Source organism: Biomphalaria glabrata, chromosome 11 (genome assembly GCF_947242115.1).
Source record: "Biomphalaria glabrata chromosome 11, xgBioGlab47.1, whole genome shotgun sequence".
NCBI classification, from domain to species: domain Eukaryota; kingdom Metazoa; phylum Mollusca; class Gastropoda; family Planorbidae; genus Biomphalaria; species Biomphalaria glabrata.
Genome location: NC_074721.1, coordinates 39,459,684 through 39,487,468, shown reverse-complemented (window position 1 = coordinate 39,487,468; position 27,785 = coordinate 39,459,684). Strand labels below are relative to the sequence as shown.

The 27,785-nt window shown below is 36.5% G+C and overlaps 1 protein-coding gene across 7 annotated transcripts in view; it reads right to left on the bottom strand.

Moving 5' to 3' along the window:
• Positions 1–516: 516 nt before the first annotated feature.
• Positions 517–27,785, bottom strand: part of LOC106054973 (endoplasmic reticulum aminopeptidase 1-like) — a 51,170-nt gene continuing 23,901 nt past the window's right edge. For all 7 annotated transcript variants that reach the window (XM_056004962.1, XM_056004963.1, XM_056004961.1 and 4 more), the window contains 14 exons: positions 25,395–25,668; positions 23,486–23,606; positions 22,567–22,721; positions 22,331–22,444; positions 20,855–20,986; positions 17,108–17,239; positions 16,364–16,545; positions 14,607–14,876; positions 12,624–12,845; positions 11,561–11,668; positions 8,566–8,733; positions 7,238–7,378; positions 6,651–6,732; positions 517–5,912 (listed from right to left, as the gene is read on the bottom strand). In XM_056004962.1, coding sequence (XP_055860937.1) covers positions 5,748–5,912; positions 6,651–6,732; positions 7,238–7,378; positions 8,566–8,733; positions 11,561–11,668; positions 12,624–12,845; positions 14,607–14,876; positions 16,364–16,545; positions 17,108–17,239; positions 20,855–20,986; positions 22,331–22,444; positions 22,567–22,721; positions 23,486–23,606; positions 25,395–25,668 — 2,266 coding nt within the window. In that variant the 3' untranslated portion in view covers positions 517–5,747. The remainder of the gene's footprint in view (positions 5,913–6,650; positions 6,733–7,237; positions 7,379–8,565; positions 8,734–11,560; positions 11,669–12,623; positions 12,846–14,606; positions 14,877–16,363; positions 16,546–17,107; positions 17,240–20,854; positions 20,987–22,330; positions 22,445–22,566; positions 22,722–23,485; positions 23,607–25,394; positions 25,669–27,785) is intronic.

Here is a 27,785-nt window from a genome sequence, read left to right as displayed (position 1 = left end):
TATTAGGTTGCTGAGTGGTTAAGTGCTTGGCTTTCACATCTGGGGTCAAATCACAGTGAAGACTCTGGGATTTTGAATTTCAGGATTTTTATGGCGCCCAGAGTCCACCCAACTCTAATGGGTACCTGACTTTAGTTGGGAAAAGTAAAGGCAGTTGGTCATGACACCCTGCTCGTTAACCGTTGGCCAAGAAACAGATGACCTTAACATCATCAGCCTTAAAGGTCTGAAAGAGGAACTTTTTTTAAGTATGTGAGATGTGAGACTCTAACTTTAAGTTCACATAGTCTTTAGCATTTAAAATATATTCATCCGCCCAGTTTCTTAGCACATCCTCAACAACATATTGTGTAATATTTCATATAACTACATAGATTACAGCCTGAATAATATGTTTCATCTATCACAGACAAGACAAAGCCTTTGTTAACCACAACTTTTGCAAAGTTTTTAGGACATTTGAGACCAAAGAAAATGTACTACTTTGTTAAAAAGTCAATGAAAAACTCCAAAGGCTTCTGGTAGACGATTTATTTTGATGCGAACTTGGCTCACAATGACAATATCAACAAATTGAAATTTAAAATGTTAATAACAAAAGAATGTTGTACTGTTACTGGTTAGATAAGTTTCAAACAACAATAAACAAAAAAACTGATTCACAAATTTTTTACATAATGTTTTGAAACCTCAAGTCTTTTAGCACAATCAAAATGCTAAAACAAAATAAATAAAAATGAGCAATAAACTCTTTAAAACGTACAATTACTATTGACACAACTTTTTGTGAAATTATTAGTGTCAGATACATAGACATATATTTTATGTCTATAGTCAGATATCAACAGTTAATCAAAATTATGTTTAAATAATTTTTAAAAAATACAATAACCCATGGAAAAATACTTTTTGTCTCCTTAAGTTCCAAATATTTTTTAAGAGCAATTACTGAAACATGAAAAAAAAAATGATATCCATTTTTTTAAATTTTAAAACGTCCATAATTTTTACATTTTGTTATGTCATGGCAATATTTTCAAAAAAAAAAAAAAAAGTTTAGTTCTTTTTTTTAGGACAATATTTTTTTATTAACAGATTCATCGAAAACGTTAAAACCTCATCAACCTTTTTTTATTTACTTTTTGCTGTACATCAACACAGTCTAAATTCATACAGATCATCATTTCATATGAGGATATAGAAATCTATAGAATGTAATGGTTGGCAATAGACAAATGAATTTAATCTCCTGCACTTTGTAGAGTTCCTATTTAGTTCATTGAAAACATGGAATGTCAAAAACCTAAACTTGATCTTTTCTTTTGTGCATTATAGGATTCTAAGATTTGACCAAGTTCTTATACACTGAATAGTATCACAAAAAAAGAAGCTTTACATGTTAAAAAAAAGTATATTTGAGAAAAAAATATTGTAAGGAAACAAGATTCATTAAATGTAACTAATACAAAAATATTTGTTAAAACATGAGATTTTCAAAAGGTTTAGTAATTGTGTGTAGTGTTCCCAATGCTGTGAAAAAGTAAGTAAACAACTATATCCTTCTCTTTGGTGTAGGACTTAGTGTCATGCAAATAGTTAGAATGAGGGATACTGTAATTAGTGGTTCACAACAGCAATGCTCATAAATGAAGCAATAAAAGTGTGCAACTCATTAGTTTGGGAAAGTAGCTGATAAACAAATTGTTTTCAACAAAAAAATATAATTAGTGTAAATGAAATGGTTTTGATACTATGATATAAACAAAAATGAGACCACAGTATGTAGAAATAATCGAATATCTTCTGTATCAAACAAAATAAAACAAGATATTTAGTGTTAGCTGTATACGTGCAACAAAAAAAAACAAAAAAACAAGGGAATGTTGACACATCATTATCAGCACAAAGTTAAATCAGCAGACACTTCATGCAGATACAAAGATAAAAATAATTTTTCTCATGACTAGTGACAGTCAAATCTCACCACAACAGTTGATGTTTTCTTGCGCTATTTGTTTCCAACAGATCCATGTGATCACAGGCCTTACTGCCAGCGGTTTTGTTTCCAACAGATCCATGTGATCACAGGCCTTACTGCCAGCGGTTTTGTTTCCAACAGATCCATGTGATCACAGGCCTTACTGCCAGCGGTTTGTTTCCAACAGATCCATGTGATCACAGGCCTTACTGCCAGCGGTTTTGTTTCCAACAGATCCATGTGATCACAGGCCTTACTGCCAGCGGTTTGTTTCCAACAGATCCATGTGATCACAGGCCTTACTGCCAGCGGTTTGTTTCCAACAGATCCATGTGATCACAGGCCTTACTGCCAGCGGTTTTGTTTCCAACAGATCCATGTGATCACAGGCCTTACTGCCAGCGGTTTTGTTTCCAACAGATCCATGTGATCACAGGCCTTACTGCCAGCGGTTTGTTTCCAACAGATCCATGTGATCACAGGCCTTACTGCCAGCGGTTTGTTTCCAACAGATCCATGTGATCACAGGCCTTACTGCCAGCAGTTTTGTTTCCAACAGATCCATGTGATCACAGGCCTTACTGCCAGCGGTTTGTTTCCAACAGATCCATGTGATCACAGGCCTTACTGCCAGCGGTTTGTTTCTAATAGATCCATGTGATCACAGGCCTTACTGCCAGCGGTTTGTTTCCAACAGATCCATGTGATCACAGGCCTTACTGCCAGCGGTTTGTTTCCAACAGATCCAAGTGATCACAGGCCTTACTGCCAGCGGTTTGTTTCCAACAGATCCAAGTGATCACAGGCCTTACTGCCAGTGGTTTGTTTCCAACAGATCCATGTGATCACAGGCCTTACTGCCAGCGGTTTGTTTCCAACAGATCCATGTGATCATAGGCCTTACTGCCAGTGGTCATGAGGGGATAACAAATACACTTGAAACTAACAATGTATTTGATGAGATTTGACTGTATCATAAAGCTTTTGTATAGTGTTTTACAATCTTTTACAGAGTGGAACATTTTGCAACATATTATAACTGTGCTTTTATCTGAGTATAAACTTTTAAAAAAATGAAAACAGGACATAAAATATTTACAGTAAGATATCATGTTTATCTTGTAAGTACATTCATAGAAATTAAAGTACTGGGGGGACAGTCATACACAGCTTCAGTGACAATGGTTTTACAGACACTGTGAGAATGCACTGTGCCTATTTTTTCAGTACAAAGTAATTACATGAAAAAATGTGTCATAATCTAAAAATAACCGATTGTAATTAAATACATGTTCAGCCATTTCAAATGTCTGCACCCTATAATTACATAGAATTGGTGTGGTTTTTTGTATAAAATAAATTTGCAATTAACATGAACTAGGCATGTAAATGGAAGGTCTAAGTTTATAATAAGCCAAAAGTTGATTGATATTTTGGTTGATTTAGACTTAGGAGTCAGAATTTCATTAGGATGAATGTATTTACTTGAACTGAAAGAGACTGTAAGGGCTCAATTGATAAGAAAAAATTGTGATTTTTTATTAGATCTAGAGCCTGAAAGTAAGAAAGTGGGGGCATGACCCTCAGAAGTTCAGGCATAAGGGAAAATTGGGGGGGGAGGGGGGGGTTAAGGCCTGATAGGGTTAAATTTAAAAAGAAAAAAAGTTAAGTCTTAGGGTATCAATGTCAAACTTTAAATAATTATACATCTAGTGGTTTCAGTGTATGGACTTAGAGCCCAACTGCAAGAACAAGTTACCTGCCATAGCACCAGCAGGCTGATTTCTTCGCATTTTAAGAACAAGTTTTAGGGCATGGAGAAAAATGATTGACATCTAAAACAATGTAACAAATTGACAATGAAACATTTTGACAAATAAACATCTTCATACATTCATCAAAAACATCATTATCACATTATATTAGGTTAAAACAAAATGTCAGTGTCCTATTATTTTGAAAAAAAGACACCAAAAGCAAAAAAAAAAATTGAATCAGTATCTTTTTTTTAAACTTATAAATATTTGGCTTATTATGTTTCAGGCAGAGACACTGTCTGTCCTAACTGGCAACATTTCAAGTTCATATCATTTAGATCAAATTTTCTATAAAATATGATTTAAAACACAGTAGTACAAGAAATGTCTATGTTTTGTCATTAAAAATTGTAATCGACTTCAAAAAATGATACATTACAAACATTATAATGAATCAGTGAGGTGTATGTAAGTAAAAAAAGGTATATGAATGTAAAGAATATGCATGAGAAAAGATAAGTATGTAAGGTGTTTGTAAGGAAATGAAAATGATCTATACTTTCAGGTCTTACTTCAGTATAGTAAGGATAGAAGATGCTACAAAAACATTTTTTTTGCTTAACAAGTGAAGAAAAAAAATAATATTTTTTTCTTTATCAATTAATTATATTAAGATTAGAAATTTTGTTTTACAAGTGAAGAAAAAAATATTTTTTTTGTACTTTATCACAAATTTTGTTTAACAAGAAAAACAAAATTTTTTTATGTTCTTTATCAATAAAGATTACAAATTTTGTTTATCAAGTGAAGAAAAATTTTTTTTTTCTTTATCTCTAAAGATTAAACAACTTGCATTACAAAAATAAAAATTTGAGAGAAAAAAAAAAAAACAGTTTGAATAAGATAGTTTAAGTAACACTGAACAATTTTAACTATTTAAATAAAAATAAATAAAAAACAACTGTATCCAGAGGCGTAGCTAGGATGGTTGGTTGGGGGGGGGGGGGTGTCAGAGAATTTGAAAATCACCCCAGGCCCCCAAATTAGTGTTTTTTTACATTAAATATTATGTATTACGCAGAATGCAGGGGCCCCCAAAGAGGTCGCCCCCCCCTCCCCCGGCCCCAAATGATGATAAATTCCTAACTACACCACTGACTGTATCCCTATAATGGAAAACTTGTAACGAGGCTGAAGCAATGTGCTACAAACGAAATGAAGTGGAAGTCTAATAGGTTTGTGTGTGTGGGGTGGGGGCGTTGGTTTTAAAACCATAGGCCTCCTTCAGTGCTCTTGACTATGGCTCATTTTGTGGAGGACAAGAGCCAATGCAATGGCTATGGTCAGAATGTTTTTCCCCAAACAGCAGTTCCCTCCTCTTCACCAGCTGTTGGGACCAAAGGAACAGCAATAGCCAATACAATCAGAGATCAGCTGCTACTCAGAGTGTAGCAGAAGTTAACTAGCCCCTCCTGATGCCAGAAGCTTTTTGGTTTAGACACTAGATATCTGAGCTACATGTGAAGGCCAGAAGTTGGGACTGGTTGTCAGAGGCTATTTGAGACCCATGCCATTGGAAGCAATTCAAATCAATTACCACTTTTGGTAAATAACCTTAAAAAGCCTGCCATTAAAAGAAGAAGTGGCAGCAGAGGGGGGGGGGGTGGCATCTGAAAGTTCTGTTGTGCAGTACTAAATTGATTTAATTTTGAGGATATGGTTAGAAGTGACACCAATATCGGACAGAAAATTAACAAAACATTAATTGATTTATTTTCTACTAACAATTTTTTGGAAAACAAAACAAAAATATTAACAACCAATTATCACAAAAACATTTTTGTTGCTTCACAATAATACAAAATTTGGCAGGTTGGAAAAAAAAACACAATTTGTAAAAAAAAATAAAACAAGATTCAATTCCCAGTTGATATAACACAACAATAATCTCAAAAATCAGATATTTATTACTGTTTTAAGTATTTTGATGAATGCCATTGCATTAGCGTTGATCACATAATCTTATTTTTACTTTTTTTCACATTGGCTTTGAGCCAGTCTTTGACTGTCTGCATGTTTCGTTTGACCCAAACTATATGGCTCTGCACCACTTCTAATGCCTGACGCAAGGCCATCTTCCCAGAACCCAAGTCTCTGTTCTTAAAAAATGCAACAACCTGGAGAAATAAAACAAGATTGAAACAAATTAAGTAATTAAATTGCTAAATTTTGTAGGAAAAAAAAGTTCAATTTGAGAACTATACACATAAAACCTGTTGCTGTCTTGAAGAATTTAAAAGAAAAGGGACATTTCTTTTGGCCAAGTTGAAAAAAAAATATTTTTTTTACTTTTGAATATTTTTCTGGAAGCTGAAAATGTTTTCTGAAAACAAGAACAATGTGGAAGTTTAAGTAAATCCTGGTTAAAGAAATCCCATCAGCATGGTCTATTAACACAATAGCTCCTATATCCGGTTTGAAAATAGAAAAAAATCCCATTTTAAAAAACAAAACTTATCTAAGGGAAAGAACTCCGCAGTTACAACTATCTCTCAATAAAGTAAAAGTCATTTCCCTTATTCAATATTAAACACATTAATTAAAAACCAATAATTAAATGACTAATTGGTTATTTTTATTTATGTTTATTTTTTTTTAGATACATTAAATAATTGTTTAAAGTTTCAACTTGATCTGAAAATGTGTGTGGGAGAATTAATGTGTAAGAATTTTTACCACACAGACAGAGTGAGTTGATATAAGCTTTGTGAAAATACATTTATAATCATGCAATGGACTAAAACTTCCAAACTTAGTCTTGGGGTTATACATTTTATCTCGTCAGATTTTACCAGGTACGTGATTAAAAATAATAAAAAAAAAAATTTGCTGACAACAAAAGGAAAGAGACGAACCTCATCATAATCAAACTGTGAATTAAATGGCTGGATGACTGATTTGATGATGTCTGACAGGAGGAAGGAACTCTCACCATATCTAGACACAGGGGAAAAAACACAGTTAACAAAAAGCACATAATGATAACGTAATACAAATTGAATATGGGATCTAGTGATGCTTACTTACGCATACTATTTCAATCAGTGGCATCAATAGGGGAAGCGAGCCACACTAGTTAACGACAACCTTCAAAAAAATCCACTGCGCTCAGTGAACCTTAACTTATTTCATTTACTCTTTTTTTTTTTGCTACAAATAATTTTGTTGAAATTCAACAAATGTCCAAAACAGTAAACCATACTTTATATCCCCAGCAAAATGTTAACCCTACATTAACGGCATAGAAACTGCTTTCACGTCAAAAGCTGTTATCCTTTCCCACTAGAAATCAATTTATAGAGCCATTCTTTTGCTGAATGGCCCATCTTTCACTTTGCATCTCAAGCCCTGCCTTATAAAAGAACTGAAAATTTGGGGGGAAAATTGGGGACATCATGAACCGTGTGACACGAACCCAAGTGACGCCACTGATGGTAGTTACCTTTCAAATATGATATCCCAGCGCTCCCTTACAAATCTCCAAGTCAGCAAAAGCCCATTATCATTGGCAGCAACACTGCTCAGTACATCTGTGGTACTTTGAGACTTGACTTTTGAATCATCTAAACTGTACTCAAGAAGTCTAGATACAAGTAAGTAGCATTAAGTGAGGCTTAGCAGTAAAGCAACAAAGTTTTAATTAAATATTTTATAATAAAAATAGCTGTAAATACTAAACACAATAACCCTAAATACCATTGGCTTCCTGTAAAGGACAAGAGAGGAGCCTGGGCATTGGCTGTGGTGATGACCCACACAGCAGTTCCCACCCCCTTCACGCAGCTGTTGCGTCCAATGAAGCAGCAAGAGCAGATGCAGTTTGAGTTCATGAGCCCCCTTTTGCGGGAAGCTTTCTGGTTTAGCTGCCAGATTCTCTACTAACGACAATGTTAACAGTTCTGCCAGACCCAATTCCTGTTTGCCACGCGTATAGGCCAGGAGTTGGACAGGTTGTAAGAGGCTACAAGAAACATATGCTGTTGCAAGCATTTTAAAGGTAGTGGACGTTCTTACTTCCTGTCCCACTTCTAGCAATAATAACCTTAACTCTTGCTCTCCTAACTGACGATATCAGTTTTGATTCCACCGGAATGTGGTAAATAATTACGAAGAGAAAGAGTTAAACCCTAAATATAGCAATAACAAATTATAGTCTATGCATGGAAATCATGAATATATCTGCATAGTGGATCTAAAAATAGATTTTAAAAAATTTCGAGAACATTTACTTTTTGATATCAGTCGGAAAATTGTCAGTTACATGATGCCAGTTAGCATCCTTTTAGACACAAACGATATTGACCTAAATAGTAAAATACTATGGCCAAGTTTGTATATAAACAATTTTATCAAGACTAACAAGGATTTTTAAATTACTGCCCCTTTCAATTTGGAAAGAATCTAACTTTTGGCACTTTAAGTAAGCCTACTTCTGAATCTCATAGAAATACTTGGCAAAGTGTTGGACATAGAAGAAAAATACAGTGGACACAATAACTAAGAACAAATAAATGTTATGGTAAATCAAAGAGCTCAACTGTCAGCATTAAGGACCTTGCACTGGAGGTTCTTTTATTCAAACACCAGTATATAGTTATTAAAGGAGAAAGTTAAAAATAAATTTGTATAAAATGTTTTTTTTTCTATGCTTCATAATAATCTCTTCTATGTGAGTTTCCTTATTTTTTTTTTTTTTTTTTTTTTTTTAAATTAAATCTAAATAGTCAGTTTTAAAACAGGTTTTTAAAAACCTGCATGTATTCCTATTACATTTGTAAAATCCTGGAGTTGGTGCTGGCAGCTAATGAAGACAGCAGGAGGATCTTCTCTGAAGGAATGTTGGCAGTCAGGTATCTCTCCATGACCTGGTCCCATACTTCCTTGGTGCTATTCTTCAGGCCAGTGGAGTACACGGCACCCCTCAGATCACTGTGGATGCTGCGGAAGGGAGAGAATCACAAAGAATAACACACAAACAAAAGCACACCACAAGACAGGCATCCCTGTGTGATGGAAAGGGGAGGCAAGAGAGGTAGAGTCCTGCGGTAGTTACCTTTGAGATTAACATGTATTTTTTAATTTCATTTTGTATATCAATGTAACACACACAAATAAGGGTTCTTCTAATAGTGACATTATGTCAGTGTTAAGTTGATTTAAGTTTATCGCCTTCAAACCTAATTACAGACAGTGAATGTAAATCCAATGATCAAGAAATGTACAGTGGAAAATCACATTTATACTAACTGTATATGTATTAATACAACAAGGTAGCTTGCCTGACAGTGTGACCTGTGTAACAGTAACTAACAATGAATTACAATAAAACCCCATATCTTGATCTTTTGTTTTACATATTTTTAATCTTTTATAAAGACCTTTCTAGAATGAGCAATGATTCTTGACCCTTCCTTTGAATATTTTTTGGAAATTTTTTTTTTTCTGATGGCCAGAATGTTTGTTTAAGCAACCATTGGCCAAGGTATCAACCCAAAGGATGGCTGCCTGGTCATGTAGTTTTTATCAGGACTGTCGTTTGGTGGTCTCAAAGGTCCCGGCTTAGAACCCTGCCTACTGCCATCCCCAGTCATCCTGTGGGAGGTTTAGGCTAGGATGTACATTTAATTCTGAAGAAACATCCAAAACAAGAAACATTTTTTTACAAAAGCAAACAAGCTTCACCGGACGTGCAGAACATGATATTTTAAACATCTTTTTCTGACCTACTTAACCAGTAGACTGAACAGGATGTGCAGCCATGCATGATAGTCCTTGCTTACTAAATTTAATGGGACACCAATCCCAATAAAAACAAGGTTAGAAAGGCAGTTTGTGTGGAAACACAAATTCAAAATCGGCCCCCCAAGTGGTCCATCCAGGCAGGTAAAAAGGCTGGTTTCAATATTTTCAGAAAGAATACCAGAATGAAATTCTATCATTGGCAAATGACAGAAAAAGAATGGAGAAAGAAGATTGACAGATCTTCTGTGGTGCCCCAACGGTCCAGCAGACCACGGGATAAGTGAAAGTGAAGGAGAACTAACTAACTAATGTCATATAATAATTATCTAATTGATCTAATTGTTCTGTAAAGGATCTATCTCTTATTCAAAACCTCAAGAAAAAAAACAACACATTTTCTTTCAAAAAAATCTCCCCTTCCTTTAGGTCAGTGTTCTAAACTTGTACTGGCATGCTGCAGTTCACTGGAGAATATGAAAAACTACTTATTAATTGTTGTTCCACTTATATGCTTACTAAATAGATTTTTCTCTTTTAAAAATAAAATAAAAAACATTTTTTTTTGTAAATGTAGTAATTAGTATGACATAACTTACATGACTTACCAATACAATTGTCAAAAAAATTTTTTTTTGGGACAAAAATCTAAAACTGTTTGCATAAATGTGTTGAAAATATGCTAAATAGCCTCTTGTGTTTGTTACTATTAATAGTGAATAGTTGTAAAAATGGTGTATTTTTATGAAAAAACTTCTTGCATAGTTAATCTTAAAAAAATAAAATTTTCCCTTTCAGAAAAGAAAATAGTAGCCGTTGCATCAGAACTTTGGTCTAAATGGTCTAGAATATCATGATGTCGGATTTTCAATATCTTTTCTAGTTTACGAGATCTAAACAGGACGGACGGATGTGCAGACAGACCACACAAAACTAATAGTGTCTTTTTCTCTTTCGGGGGCAGCTAATTTCTTCTTCTTCATTCTCATTCTTATGTTGGAGCGTTCAGATGACAAGACCAATATATGAGATGAACTGCGCAGTGGTTTCCAAATCAGGGAGCTCTGCATATAGTTTTCTTTCTATTGAGGGTGTTTTGGGGCCAGTGTCTTGTATGGGCCTCTTGGTAAAGAGAACAGTTTTGAAGGACATGGTCAGCATTTTTTGGTGACACTCCACATAGGCAGATTTCACTGGTTCCAATTTTGAGCTTCCGGTACATATGTTGTCTCATTCTGTTGTGTCTGGTCCTGAGTCGAAAGATTAGACGTTGATCATGTCGGGATAGCTTATAATAGGCATCATCTTTCTTGTGATTTGGATGAGAGCTTGTCCCTTTCTCATTCATTTTATTTACTATTAGTGGGGGCAGCTAATAAAAGAACCCTGTTTCCTTAGCAATTAAATCATTGAATAAAATCCAACTTCCTGGTGTAAAGTTTAAGAGACACTGTGGTAGGAACCCATAATTTGTGTGCTATTGTATAATTCATTTAGTCTTACAATGTATTGTTATGTCAAGGATAATAAATATTGTTATTATTTTTTTCCCCATGACACACACAAACAGTACAATTATTACAAGGCTCACACTAATAGTACATTTTTTACAATATTGGTCCATTAATTACTGGACACACATACTGGTCCATTGCTCTAGGAAAAGAACTGCATTGGAAAGTTTGTAGTTACAAAGGAACAAAAGATTTCTCTTTACATTTCTGGGTTCAAGCCAACACAGACTTTTGAAGAGATAAATTAACTTGATCCTCATCCGCAAATAAAAGTAAGTCAAAAAGGACCAACCAAAAGTAAAACAATTTTAAATATCAATTAATTGATTGTCTATCGATTTAGTTTTTAAACCCATCGCTTATACATTTCCATGAGACACTTATGACCAATAGTTAACTTTATAAATATTTTCTTAATCCTTGACAGCAACTGATAATTAAGGAACAAGTAAATTTCTGATAATCTACCACGTGGCATGAGATTCAAAGAAAATTTTACTGTTAGAACTTACTGGAAATCTTTGTCAATGGTCCATTGTATAAACTGTCTGTAGGCTTCATTCATCACAGGCTGGTAGTTCATAGTGAGTGACAAATAAATCATGGAAGCTCTCAGTTTTCTGGAGATACAAAAAGTTATAAGAAAATAAATTCGTTATCTATTTTATAAGTTACAGGTACTCAGACAAGAAGTTAATTATGTCCAACACATTTATCAAAGGCAGAGAGTTATCCAAGTAATTAACGGGACAGACCAGTAAATTACTGCACTGTCAAGCCAATGTTAGCCAGCAATGATAAAGAAGGATGGCATCAGGAAGAACAGGCTGAGATATCTAGAAAGAATTGAGCAATCTACACAAACTTAAACAGAAATGATTTCCTCCCCTGCAAAGAGCAATCATTCAACTTAGAAAAAGGCATAGGTATATATATAATTTTTAAAACTTATTCATTTAGTAAGATGTAAGAATACAAAGCAGATGTGAATCTTTCTTAATCAGTTAGAATTATAAAAGGCTCTAAAAAAAAACAACAACAAAGGCAGCCACACTGTTGCTTCCCTTTTCCATAATATTTTGAAAAAGAACTTGAACACTTGCCCCTTCCACCAAAATAAATGAACAGCCATTTCTTTAAAAGAAGAGCATTTTATCAAAATGTGGTAGGACTTTTTGGGTCCTAAATAGCCAATAATTTTTTTTTAAATACTTATACTTATAATACTTTATACAGTTTATGCTTATTATACTTTATTGTAGATGCATTATTTAGTATAGTTATATTATATTATTAGAAATCACTTTATTAGAGTGAAAGACTTGAGTGGGTCTTAAGCCAGAGAAACTAAAAGTTCTAATACAAATGCATTCCCTTGTCAAACTGTGTCAAAGTTTGCTGCTCAAGAATCTGCTTGTTTAGTGCCAGAAGCAGAAACACCAGTAATTCATCTGGGAGCATCTACCGTCTTTTGAGACAGAAGGATCCATACGTGATATAATTGCATTATTATAGTCATTACCTAGCTATATTACTTTAGAATTAGATATATGGCTTAGCTATTACTTCATTTACTTTGTTAAATGTTTGCCTGTGTCTGCCCAGCCGAGCTCATCAATCAGATGCTGTGCCAGGGAGAGAACGAAAGTCTGAAGTAGGTCAAGCTCCTCTTCTAGTTTTAACTGGTTGCAGACAAAGTACATGTTAGTCAGGACCTCCTCCCAGACAAAGTAGTTGCTCTCGTTGATTAGATACTTGGTCATGTCCAGTGGGACTGTGTAACTGATCAGACCTGTCCTAGTAATACAGAGGATATTAAACATTTAACAGCCATTTCAATGTCATTGAATTGAATCGTGTCTATTTATAGGGGCGCAGTGGCTGAAGGCTTAAGTGATTGGGGTCCTGGGTTTCAATCTCAGTGAAGACTGGGATTTTGAATTTGGGGATTTTTAGGGCTGTCAATAAACATTTTATTCTAATAGGTAACTGACTTTAGTTGGGGAAAGTAAAGGCTGTTGGTCGTTGTGCTGGCCACATGACACCCTGCTTGTTAACCATTGACCAAAGAAACATGATCTTGACATCATCTGCCCTATAAATCGCAAGGTCTGAAAGCGAAACTTATGATAATACTTTACATTGCCTTTAATTTCCCCAATTACCAGATCAGTGTTCCACTTTTTCTGTAATTTTCAAAAAGGCCACTATGCTGGTGGACCGCTTTTTCAGAATCATAATCTAAAAATAACCCACCAATCATAATTAAACCACAAGTTTAGCTTTTACAAACGGCTGCCCCATGTGTGTGTTTACAATGAATTGGTGTGGTTTACATGAAACTTTTCAGAAAAATTGCAATTAAAATCAGGCAAGGTAGGTTTAGGTTTGTAACAAGCCTAAAGTTGATCAATATTTTAGTTGATTTAGACTTTAGACTCTTAGGAGTCAGAATATTATTAAGAAGAATTCTATTCTAATTAAAAGATACTGTGAGAGTATCTAATTGATTAAAAAAAATCGTGATTTTCATGAAAGATAGTAAGTAAAAAGGGGCCAAGGGCTGGGAGGGTTAAAGCTGAGATGGCATAAATCATAAATCATGGTCTCCAAGAGAATTGAAAGCCAGGATCTTAAGCTATGCAATTCAGCACTCTGTCTTCTAATCCGCATGTGTCCCTGCTCAGTGATTTATATATATATATAGCTTTTATATAGCGCTACTTTCATGCTTTTAGCATGTCAGAGCGCTTTGGTCCAATCTCATTTGTGGACCAGTTGGGGGGGGGGGGGAAGGGGGTATCTAGTAGTTGGTTTTCTGTTCTGCCTTAAGGCGCTCAGTAAACACAACTCTGCCCGAGTCGGGTGTCGAACCTCGAGCCCTCTTCTAGGTAGCCAAGCCAAGCCAAGTTCAAGCGCACTTGGCCTCTCGACCACACTTCCCACTATGGCTTATTTGTTGGTGGGATGTGTGGCAAAAAAACCTCTTGGCTAATTATCAAGGGGGGGGGGGTGTCGACTTTGATTCCCGACTTGAGCTGAGTTGTGTTTGCTGAGCACCTAAATGCAGCACAAAAACCTCCCAGATACCCCCTTCCCCACTGGTCCACAAAAAAAGTTTGGACCATAGTTCAGTGAGCTTGCTGTCAGCATTAAAGTTGTGCTATACAAAAGAAATAAAAATAAAAGGTGGATTAGAAGTTAATTAAAACTAAACAATTGTAACTAAAATGCTTAATATATATAAGCAGGAAGCATGGTCAAGAGGCCAAGTACGCTTGAACTTGGCTTGGTTTGGCTACCTATGAAGGGAGCTCGAGGTTCGACACCCAACTTGAGCGAAGTTGTGTTTACTGAGTACCTTAAGGCAGCAAGGAAAATCTTCTCCCAGATACCCACCCACTGGTCCACAACTGAGATTTGACCTTAGCGCTCTGAGCATGCTATAAGCATGAAAGTAGCGCTATAAAAAAAGATATAATATATATATATATATATTTTTTTTTTTTTCAAATGAAGTGGAATCATGACAATACAAAAATGAGCTTTAATTTCAACCTGGCTAAAGAGAAGGCATCATTGAAGAGCCCGACTTTGTCCGTGATTGAGAACACTGAATGGTTGGTCTTCAGCTGCTGGATAATGGCCTGCCAGCCGTCTTTGTCATAGTTCACGCGATAGTAGCCATAAGTATCCACGTTGCCCTTGATCCAAATGGCCGAGCTGTCTGGCAGCTTCTCTGTGGCAGAGCCCCGCTTCATCCAGACAAGGTGAGACTTATTTGGGTTGCTTGATGTTTTGTAGGTGAATGGTATATACCAAGTGTAGCTGAAAATAAAAAATTTGAATTAGGTCAGGACTCCAAGAAAAACTGAGATCAGCGCTCCTTGAAAAAGTGAAAGTGCTTTAAATAAGTACTCGATGAAAAATGAATGTGATTTAGGTCAGTAGGGGCATAGTGGCTGAGTGGTTAAGCGCTAAGCTTCTGAACCTAGGGGGTCCTGGGTTCAAATGTCAGTGAAGACTGGGATTTTGAATTTCAGGATTTTTAGAGTGCCCCTGAGTCTACTCTAATGAGTACCTGAATTTAGTTGGGGAAAGTAAAGGCGGTTGGTCATTGTGCTGACCAAATGACACCCTACTCATATTGGCCAAAGAAACAGATGACCTTAACATCATCTGCCCTATGGATCACAGGTCTGAAAGGGTAACTTTACTACTTTTTTTTACTTTTACTTTAGGTCAGAACTTTGTGGAAAATGAAAAAGCACTACACTAGAAAATGAAAGTGCTTGAGGCTAGCACAATATGGAAAATATTTATTTTTAGGTCAGCAACAAAATAAAAAAAAATATAGTGTAAAAAACACTGCAAACATAGATAATGAAACAGCAGCACTACAAGAGAAAAAAGTGAAAATAACTTTGAACTAAGACCCTTAAAATGATTAACTTGGAGTAAAGAAAATATTTGTAGACCCAATGGGAACTTTTGAACAGTGGAGGCAAAACTTAGACATTATATAATAAATGTGAACACTATTAGTTACTTCAATGCACCACAATACAATACTATCCACCAAAAGTGAGTACTTGAGACCACAGGACAGTACTAGAAACCACAGGGCAATACTAGACACCACAGGACAATACTAGACACCACAGGACAATACTAGACACCACACAGCAATACTAGAGACCAAAGGACAATACTAGAGACCACAGGGCAATACTAGAGACCACAGGGCAATACTAGAGACCACAGGACAATACTAGAGACCACAGGGCAATACTAGAGACCACAGGGCAATACTAGAGACCACAGGGCAATACTAGAGACCACAGGGCAATACTAGAGACCACATGGCAATACTAGAGCCCACAGGGCAATACTAGACACCACACGGCAATACTAGAGACCTCACTGCAATACTAGAGACCACAGGGCAATACTAGAGACCACAGGGCAATACTAGAGACCACAGGGCAATACTAGAGACCACAGGACAATACTAGAGACCACAGGGCAATACTAGAGACCACAGGGCAATACTAGAGACCACAGGGCAATACTAGAGACCACAGGGCAATACTAGAGACCACATGGCAATACTAGAGCCCACAGGGCAATACTAGACACCACACGGCAATACTAGAGACCTCACTGCAATACTAGAGACCACAGGGCAATACTAGAGACCACAGGGCAATACTAGAGACCACAGGGCAATACTAGAGACCACAGGGCAATACTAGACATTGTAGGACAATACTAGACATCACAGGGCAATACTAGACACTACATAGACCACTCACTTGAAGGGAGATTTGTCTGACTTCAAAGACTTATTCTCAAAGTTGTCCATCATCAGAAACCTGTCTTGCTTTAGTACCAGGTAGTCCTGTTCTCTGGTCACAGTCACCACTGGGTAGCCCATCTGCTTTGTCCACGTGTCCATCACCATGGAGACCTTCAAACCTTGTGGATTTGTAGACACCTGGCGAGAAAATCAAACAGGACTTTAAACATCTAGCCAAAAGCAAGCAGCTAATAGTCTTGTCCATGTGTCCATCACCATGGAGACCTTCAAACCTTGTGGATTTGTAGACACCTGACGACAAAATCAAACAGGACTTTAAACATCTAGCCAAAAGCAAGCAGCTAATAGTCTTGTCCACGTGTCCATCACCATGGAGACCTTCAAACCTTGTGGATTTGTAGACACCTGACAAGAAAATCAAACAGGACTTTAAACGTCTAGCCAAAAGCAAGCAGCTAATAGTCTTGTCCACATGTCCATCACCATGGAGACCTTCAAACCTTGTGGATTTGTAGACACCTGACAAGAAAATCAAACAGGACTTTAAACATCTAACCAAAAGCAAGCAGCTAATAGTCTTGTCCACGTGTCCATCACCATGGAGACCTTCAAACCTTGTGGATTTGTAGACACCTGACAAGAAATCAAACTTTGGGTTTAAACACCTAGCCAAAAGCAAGCAGCTAGTCTAATTGTGTACATGCTCCGTGGACCTTGAGGTGTTAATAAACAAACTTACAGAGTCCATGGCATCCCATAAATCCTGAGTTTGGGCATTATCATAGGCATGAGACTTGAGATAGTTGCTAAGTCCAGTTTTAAACTTGTCCTCACCAATGAAATGCTGCAGCATACGAATCAGGCACGCTCCCTGGAGAATAATCATCAGCATTATTACTTTTTGAGGTAAGATATATTAGTTATCTAATTAGGCATGGTGGCTGAGTGGTAAAGTGCTTAAGCTTCGGAACCGAGAGCTTTTGGGTTTCAATCTCACAGAAGACTGGGATTTTTTAATTTCAGGATCTTAATGACGTCTCTGAGTTCATCAAATCAACTCTAATTTGACAGGCATTGGGGAAAGTAAAGGTGATTGATTGGTCATAATGAAACCTGTGTTAACGAATGCCCCCCCCCCCAAAAAAAAAAAAAAAGAACTTTACATCAATTACCCCCATGGATTGCAAAGTTTGAAAAGGGTACTTACTTTATTTTATTTATCTAACTTATTATATTAAGCCATTATGTTACATCACTTGTTATCTTATAAGATATTTATTATTATAAAAGATTTAGAGACAGGATTAGTACAGCGATTGGACCCCAAAATGACCAACTAACTACTGTCAAAAAATGCAAACTAAAATTCTATGGCCATACTGCAAGGTCCTCGGGGCTTGCAAATACCTTCCTTCAGGGAAGAGTACCAGGAAAAAGGAGAAGAGGCAGACAGAGAAAGCTATGGGAAGACAACATAAAGGAATGGACGGGCCTGGCATTGAGGGAGATTCTGTCCAAGGCAAAAGATGGAGAGCAATGGAGAGGGATGGTCAACAGATCTTGTGTGATGCCCCAAAGACTAAAGGATAGGTGAAGATGAACAGGGGCGGACTGGGTATCAAAATCGGCCCGGGCATTACCTTATAAACCGGCCCACAAATGGCATGTCATATATTTTCTGTGTAGGGGGAGGATTTTAAACCCCCTACGCAATTTTTATGTATGTATGTATATATATATATATATATATATATATATATATATATATATATATATATATTAGTGTGTGTATATGTAATTAATCTTCATTACATTCTTATCTTTCATTATTTTAAACGTTTTTTCTACCCTAGAATACTCTCTTCCTATAATTAGTGAAAGGCAGTACACACCGCCAAGGGACAGCTAGGGAGTCTGGGGGAGCGCTGTTAGCTCCCACAGTGGGGACGGGGCGAAGCCCCGGATCCAAGAATTATTTCCGTTATTTTAAGCTTTAAAAAATGCTTATTTTAAGGTATCTACAGTGCAATTAGCCTGCTACTCTTCCGCTAAAAAGATCAAAAACTAAATCTTCTATTCACTGGAGTTCAGCGACTGGTAGAAAATGGTAAAATGCTTTTAGTTTTGTATTGGAAAAAGGGGGGGGGGGAAGGGAAACCACAAACCCCCTTTTGGCTACGTTCATGAAATTTGGTGACTGTAGTTTGCTTAAGTTGGCTGCACTGAGGAAGTAAGTAAAGTTTCCCTTTCAGATAATGAGATCTGAGGCCAAAGATGGTTTGAACTCCTCCCCTCTCGTCTACGCCCATGTGTTTTATCATAGGTGTAAGCCTAATTCTATTCAAAACATATAAAGTTTGATAACGCATCGAAAACTGAATGTATGCTTTCGTAGGCTTATATAATGTATTCTATTTATACATGTATGTAGTCTGAAAACTATAAACACTACATTAGCAGCCTTAATGAGTTTCAAAAAAATAAAATAATTAGGTCCTACGCATTTCACGTGTCAATCTAGTCATGCATGTTCATCTGTGACTTAAAATATGCTAAATCATTGGTTTTCAAGGCTGACTCAGGCAACCCATTCCTTTAAAGTGGTATCACCACAAATACAAACCTAGGGGTCTATCGAGCTGTCATCCTCCCTACATTGCTCTATGCCCCAGAAACATGGATAGTGTACAGTTAACATGCAAAGAAACTGAATCACTTCCACATGACATGTCTGTGAAAAAAAATGAATGTCAAATGGCAAGACAAAATACCAGATCCTCAAGTCCTTCAAAGAGCGGGTCTGCAAATCATCCACACAATCCTGATGCAGTCCCAGCTGCGATGGGCAGGACACGTATGCAGAATGAAAGACCACCGCATCCCTAAACGACTATTGTATGGCCAACTAAGCGAAGGAAAGCACTCGCAAGGTGGTCAAAGAAAGCGCTTCAGGGACACCCTGGGAGACAGAGGCACATGACAGAGCATCATGACGTCGCGCTGTGAAAACCGGCGCACATGTTGCTGAGGAAAAGAGAACAATGCTGGCAGAAGCCAGAGAAGACAAGCAAGGCCAATGACACTAGCTCCAGCTGGAATATCCTGCCTAGTGTACGGCCAAACATTCCGGGATCACATAGGTCTCACCAGCCACACGAGGAGACATAAAACCCCAGTGTAAAGCTCTCAGCCCCCTGGATGACAAAGTGGTCATCATCGAACCACGATGGACGAACTATATATACATATATATATATTAGATAGATAGATAGATAGATAGATGTTCTTTTACAAGATAAGAGAAAGCAGAACGGTTAGAGAGGCACTTCTAAATGTGAAAAGCTCTTGCTTCCTACTAGTACATTCTCAATTGTATATGAATATATTATTTAAAATATATATGATTCTAAATCTCCATTCATTAAATATCGTATGTGACAGCGCTATATAAATATAAATTATTTTAATTATTGTAATAATTTTCATTATTAATGACCTCATACTAAGCATAAGCATAAGTTTGCCATTAATCATAATATCATATGTACTATCTCCTATGCAAATTTAGATTTATGTTTTAATTAAATAATTTTTTTTTGTAAGCCTTAAGTGGCTTAAGTGTAGTATTTTTAGATCTATGTTATTACAAATAAACAACAAGAAACTTACTTTTTCTTTTCAAATCGCAGAAAGTAGAGCATTATACCCATATTGAGCTAGGAATATATTGGGTGGTTTGCAATTTCGCGGCTGTGTGTATGTGTTAAAGTTAACTTCTATAAAAGTTTTGTTAAAGAGCTAATTGCCTCCCCTTTTGCCGCATTATATCAATGTTTTCTTACTTAACCTCTCCCATCCCTCTTTTTCGTTAACTTTCATTGGAACCACCAAAAGACGGGTGAGGGAAGGAGCAAAACAAAAACGGCAGTGCCATCAAAGGCCCATGCCGACCAGCAAAACGATCAGGCCAAACACAGTCTCGAAGACATCAAAGTAGTGTTGAAGGCTATGCATAGCAGAAAGTACGGTCTAACGTTTTACAAATGATAATACGTACAAAATTAATAGTAATAATAATTTACTAAAAAAACAACAACCAAGAAAACGTGTTCGGGCCTTTGTGTCTTGCTGCTGTCACTTTTGTTTTTAAGTTGTCTGCATTGAGTTTTTTTTTCTTTGGTCGCGACCAGACCGGCCCATTTGGCACCGGACCACCGGGCATTTGCCCGTTTGCCCATATAGCCAGTCCGCCCCTGAAGATGAACTTATATATAATACTTGATCATGAACAATATTTTTGTTAATATAACAAGTTCACTTTCACCTATCCCTTAGTATGTTGGACCTTTGGGAGTTAACATTTTTCTGCTTAACCCACTAATTATACCACAAACTCACCAAACAATTACAAAGGCAACTAAAAAACTAATTATGAGGCTAATTTCTGACTAAAAAGGTTTCAAACAAAAAAAGTTAAATAGCTTACCTTGTCATAAGAAATTTTATCAAACAAGGCATCTACTTCAGCTGGATCTTGCACCTCGACTTCTATTGGATGGGATGTAATCAGACTGTCCAGATGTTGGGCTCCGCTAAAAGGCATCATGAAGGAATCCATCTGTGAATGTTTTGTTTTTTTTCCTTGTACAGATTTTGGCAATGTTTTTTTTTTAATATTTTTTTTTTACACTAAGAGTCTAGTGTTTAAAATAACTTAATACAAATTTTTTTTTTTACACCAACAGTCTAGTGAAAAACTTAATACAGATATTTTTTTTTTTGCACTAACAGTCCAGTGATAAAAATAATTCAATACAAATATTTTACAAGGTATTGAGACAAAATGAGATGGGCTGCTAGGTGGCATAGATGGCAAGGTTATGTAGCTAGGGGGCTGGAGTTCAATCTGGTTGTGTTTACATCACCTAAAGGTATAACAGAAACCCTTTCACAGATACCCGTTCCTCCCACATGTTCCTAAACAAAATTGGTCCATAGCGCACTGAGCATGCTATAGCGAGAAAGATACAAGAAAGATTTAAGCAATTACTTTAGAAATTTATTTCATAAAACAAAAAACATTTGAATAGAGCAGTGTTTCCCCAAATTTTTGACCTATGTGTACCCCTTTTATAATTTTTGTAATGCCGAGTACCCCTTTGCCCCTCCCCCCCCCTCACCACCACTTTGATTTAGTAACAGAACATAATAAATAGGGATATAAGAAAATCAGCGTAGTTAATGAAAACTGGGATTTTTAATTTCGAGATCTTTGGTTGCCTCTGAGTCCACCCAGCTCTAATGAGTACCTGACATTAGTTGGGGAAAATTTAAGTCGCTTGGTCGTTGTGCTGGCCACATGACACCCTCGTTAACAGTAGGCCACAGAAACCCATCACCTTTACATCATCTGCCTTATAGACCACAAGGTCTGAAAGGGGAACTTAAACTGGATACAATAACAAGTGGTCAGCAGCTTGATCTCACTGGACAAATGAAAAGCTTCACCAGTTTAGATAGGGCTAGACTTTTTCTTATATCTGAAATTCCTGAGAATCAACTATTTGGTAAAAAAGTAAAGTTCTCCTTTCAGACTTTGTGACCTATAGGGCAGATGATGTTAAGGGCATCTGTTTCTTTGACTAATGGTTACAGGGTGTCATGTAACCAGCACAATGACTAACCATGTTTACTTTCCCCAACTAAAGTGAAATTCAAAACCCCAGTCTTCATTGACATTCGAACCCAGTACCCCATGTTTTGGAAGCCAAGCACTTAATCACTAAGCCACACGCCCCCAATTATTTATTATGAACACTATTTAGAACAGCTCAATGCCAATTACCACATATTGACTACATACTGATCCCTATCAAGTAAAAGTACAGCTAGTAGTCAAAGACCACAGACTGACTACTATCAAGTCATAACTCACTACAGATTGACCACAAGCTAGTCTCACCATTTGAAAATCTTTGTCTACTTGATCAGCTCCAATATACTCCACATAAGTTGCAAAGCCTTCATTGAGCCACAGGTCATTCCACCACTTCATAGTGACCAGATTACCAAACCACTGCAATAGAAAGAGAAAATAGTTTCACAGAAAATCTACATAGTGTATTATAGTTGACAGTGAAAGTAACAATGTCAGCTGGAGACAAAAATAAAATTTAAGAATATCAGCCACGTCCTGACCTGGTGAGCCAGCTCGTGAGCCACAACTAAGGTCACCCACATTTTGGTACTCTCTGTCGACTTGGCAGGGTCGTACAGGATGGAGGTGTCTCTGTATGTGATCAGTCCCCAGTTCTCCATGGCACCAGCAGCAAAGTTTGGAACAGCTATAAGATCTATTTATAGAAATAAAGTTGCTGTATCTTTTAAGTATATCATGAAACACTAATAAAGCTTTGCTTGTAATGATTATGCAAACTCACTAAGACCACAGTGGAAACTAATAGAAAATTTATTTATATGCTATTTCAATCCAAGCACATAAGGACGACAATAGAAGAATAATGTACTTGTATTCTGACAATGTATTTGTTTCTCTTAGCCTTTAAGTTGGTTCCAGTGAAGTACTCATGACAAAATGAGACCAATCATCTACACATGTAAAGGAAAATGATTTAAAATTTCAATTTCTTAGAAACCAAATGTTTTGATCCTCCACAATCAACCTTAACCTTCACCTTAACCTTAGTCTGCTGAACCATTGGGGCACCATACAAGGTTTGTCGAATGTCTTTCTTTATTCCTCTCTGTCTTTGGCCTAGGATAGAACCTCCTTCAATGGCAGGCCAGTTCATTCTTTTATGTCATCTTCCTCCTCTTCTTTTTCCTAGTACTGTTCCCTGAAGAAAGGTCTTTGCAAGTCTCGAAGACCTTGTAATATGGCCAGAGAGTTTTAGTTTGAGTCTACAATAGTTAGCAGGTCATTGTGGAGTCCTATCCCTGTAATAACCCTGTCTCTAATCTCTTTGTTTGTGATGTGGTCGTTAAAAGTCTTTAATAAAAAAGAGCCACAATCAACACCACTCAATTTTTCATACATTTTTGTTTCATTATTTTACAGTCACATTTTTGTATAGTCACTTCTGCTAGAATGTCTTACCTAACTTAGACAATGGGTAGTGTATGCCAAAGAAGGAGTTGTAATACTCCAAAACTGTAACTGCCGCATTCAGAGCATACTGGCCCATGTAAATCTTGTCTTCAGGTGCAAATAGTCTGACCTGTTGATGACACAGCAGCAGTGACAATAGTTTGATTAATAAAAAAACACACAATAAAGTGGCAGATGAAGTCAAGAAGAATACGCTCAAAATATAGACTAAATGAGTTCTTCAAAGAAATTATCATATGTACGAAAAAGTTTAAGTTCCCCTTTAAGACCCTGCGATCCATATATAGAGCAGATGATGTAAAGGTCACTTGTTTCTATGGCCATGGTTAACAAAAGTGTCATGTGGCCAGCACAATGACTACCACTTTTACGTTTCCCCAACTGATGTCAGTTACATATAAGAACTGGATGGACTCAGAGGCGCCTTAAAGATCCCAAAATGTAAAATCCCAGGATTTGAACCCAGGATCCCCAGTTCAAAGCTAAGTGCTTTACCACTCAGCCACCACAACTAAATAAGAACAAAAAGATCTGAGGTAAAAATATTTCCTGTTAGCACTAATAAGGTCTAAAAAGTTCAGAAACCTAAAGCAGTTTGTCCTTAAAACACAACTTTCTTGTACATAAGAAATGTAAAAAAATTTCCAGCCTTTCTGAAGACACAAGGAGATCAATGAACAACACTATTTCTACTTCCAAATTGGCCAGACTTTATTAAAACAGGAGGAAGTGCCAAACTTTATTCAGATGTTTTACAATTTTGTGCATTAACAAGAAATAGATTCGAAAAATAATGCCAGTCTCACGTAGTTCACGGAAAAAAAAGAAGCAAAATATAAATAACACTTTTTAAAAACAAAGCGTATATTGTGTGAAGGGAGAACACTGTTTGATTGCTTCCATCTCTTTCAGTATTACAAGGTTTATCTCCCCTTATGTCACAGCATTGTTTGAAAGCTATTGTGACATGAACTAGATGGGAATCATGGAGAACACTTATTTATCATATTTCATCTGGAAAGTGAAATTTAGTTGGGAATTATGGGTAAGCCTCCGTCTGGGAGCTGTCCACATGGTCAGATATTAGTAATCACCATGGTCATGGAAGTGAATAGACATATAAGTCGTTTTGTTTAAAAGGAATTATTGAATGCTAATATATTGTGCACTTGATATATTCTATTGGATTTTACAAGTAAATTTGTGAAGCATTACTTGTGATTCTTTATGGCTGGACTTGCCAGTAGGTTGTTATTTTATACTTAATAAATGTGTTCTGTCTGCTAATCAAGGACTTGGTAAATTGTAATATTTGTTTCGCTGCACTAGTTTAAGTAGTTATAGTAGACACACATGATAAGAAAAGTATGACGAATCAAAGTGAAGTATATTTATCACATAGCAGACACTTTAATAAACACCAGAAGAGGTGTCACATAAATCAGACGTTCCACCTTAGTTTAAGACTTTTTTTTTGTTTATATATAAAAAAATTAATTGGTTAGGACTAATTGATTAACTAATTGGTTAAATTTATTTTTTTTAATAATAATAATAATAATCTTTATTGTCCGTATGGAAATTTGTCTTACAATTTGTGCATTACACCAAACAAAAAACATTATAACTATAAGAAACCAATGTGTACATTCACACCAGACTCACTCATAATTTACAAATTGCATGTCGCCACAGTGCCATTTTGATTCATTCATAAGTTCTCATTGACAATGAATGATTTAGCGAAATTTCAACTTGATCCGAGAGCGGCAAGTGGGCAAATGGGAGAAAAAATTAGTTAAAAAATAAACCCAGAAAGACAATGTGAGCTGATAAAAAGCTTCGTAAAAAAAAAAATGTAAATGCTTTTAAAATAATTGAACTATTATCATTTTACCTGCACATTATCTTTTGTCGTTTTAGAAATGTTTTTGAAATCACAGATGACATAGGCCACCAGGTAAGTGCTCATCTTGACTGAGTCCTCATACACGTCCAGCCACAGGGAGTCCCCGTACGGTTTGGTTTCTATCAGGCGTGTGTTAAATAGAGAGATGTGTTGGGGGCTCCTCACAATGGACATGGAGAAATTAGCTTTCAACTCGGGCTCGTCAAAACAAGGAAAGGCGCTACGGGCAAATGTTGCTTCAAACTGTGTGCTGGCCATGTATCTGTTGAAAAGAGTGTACGTCATAGAGAAATATAAAGCCAGTTTGTCCATGATGTTATGATTATTATAACATTAATTCTAGGATGCTTGTAGGCAGGGCTTATAACAAGAGGGCATATCATTCATATGCAGAATTACTGTCGTGAGACAGGACTAATAGCAATGACAGGAACTAGGAACTACTTGAAAACATGATAGAGTATGATGTTTATTTACATGACAGAAAACCAACTTCCATGATGATAACAAATGAACATAATCTACAACTAACTACAACTACTTGCTTCAACAACTGGCTAGCACTTAACTAACTACAACTACTTGCTTCAACAACTGGCTACCACTAAACTAACTACAACTACTTGCTTCAACAACTGGCTACCACTAAACTAACTACAACTACTTGCTTCAACAACTGGCTACCACTAAACTAACTACAACTACTTGCTTCAACAACTGGCTACCACTAAACTAACTACAACTACTTGCTTCAACAACTGGCTACCACTAAACTAACTACAACTACTTGCTTCAACAACTGGCTACCACTAAACTAACTACAACTACTTGCTTCAACAACTGGCTACCACTAAACTAACTACAACTACTTGCATCAACAACTGGCAACCACTTAACTAATTACAACTACTTGCTTCAACAAATGGCTACCACTTAGCTAACTACAACTACTTGTTCCAACAACTGGCTACCACTTAACTAACAGACGTTACTTCGAAAGAGAAGATTATTATGTCATACATGTATCCAACTGCCAATGCATGTTAATCAGTGACTTAAACTCTGCCAAGTCACTATGGAAGAAGAAGCACTTGTACAAATTCCTCCTAGCATATGGAGTAAGAAATGCACCTTTATCTTTGTGTCATGCTGAGCATTTTATTAGGCTTTGCTTTTGTATTTGTTAATTATGGTTCAGTGTTTTATGTATTATTGCTACATGGTGGCTATGTGTTACTTTTAATTCAGTGTTTTATGTATTGCTACGTGGTGGCTATGTGTTCATTATGGTTCAGTGTTTTATGTATTATTCTAGTTTACTTTTTAGTCAGGATTAGATCAATGAGCTTTACATCATTTTCTCCTATAGATCGCAATGTTTGAAAAGTATCCCTTTAAAGTGGTCACTGTACTCTGGTATGGTTGTGAATGCTGAGGCTGAAAGCAGAATCCAAACTTTTGAGAGCAAATGCTACAGAAAATGCAAGGCATCAGATACCAAGAAAAAAAGACAAATGAGTTTGTACTTTTACAACTCAACACTGGCTGGCGAAAAGGGAAAATAACTTTACAATGCGAAGAGATGAAAGCTGAGCAGGTTTGACCATATTGTAAGACATGACTCACTATCAGTGAACAGATGCTGGCGGACTGTAACAGGGAATGCAGTTTGCATATGAGACTTTTGATACACAGGTGCAGGACGCAAATCCTAGCTATAAGTCCTGGTAATCTCTGCTAAGGGCTGTCATTGTAATCTTAACGCCCATATTGAAAAAGAGATAAACCACCAAAAAAATTGATTTACTGTTGAATAAATGCAATAAAAGAGGATTAAATGTTTGAATGTCGTCCTTTAACAATGTGGGCCTAAACTGTTGACTCCTTGGCTACCACGACAGTTAGTCACTGGCTGAACTATAGAGTCTAGAGACAAACATGTTGACTCCTTGGCTACCACGACAGTTAGTCACTGGCTGAACTATAGAGTCTAGAGACAAACATGTTGACTCCTTGGCTACCACGACAGGTAGTCACTGGCTGAACTATAGTTTAGCCAGCAGTCACTTTGTTTTACAAGTAAACAACAAGAAGCTAAGTTTATCAAAACAACAAGTCTAGAGCTAGAGACAAACATGTTGACTCCTTGGCTACCATGACAGTTAGTCACTGGGTGAACAATAGTTTAGTCAGCAGTCACTTTGTTTTATAAGTAAACAACAAGAAGCTAAGTTTATCAAAACAACAAGTCTAGAGCTTGAGACAAACATGTTGACTCCTTGGCTACCATGACAGTTAGTCACTGGGTGAAGTAAAGTTTAGTCAGCAGTCACTTTGTTTATAAGTAAGCAATAAGAAGCTAAGTTTATCAAAACAACA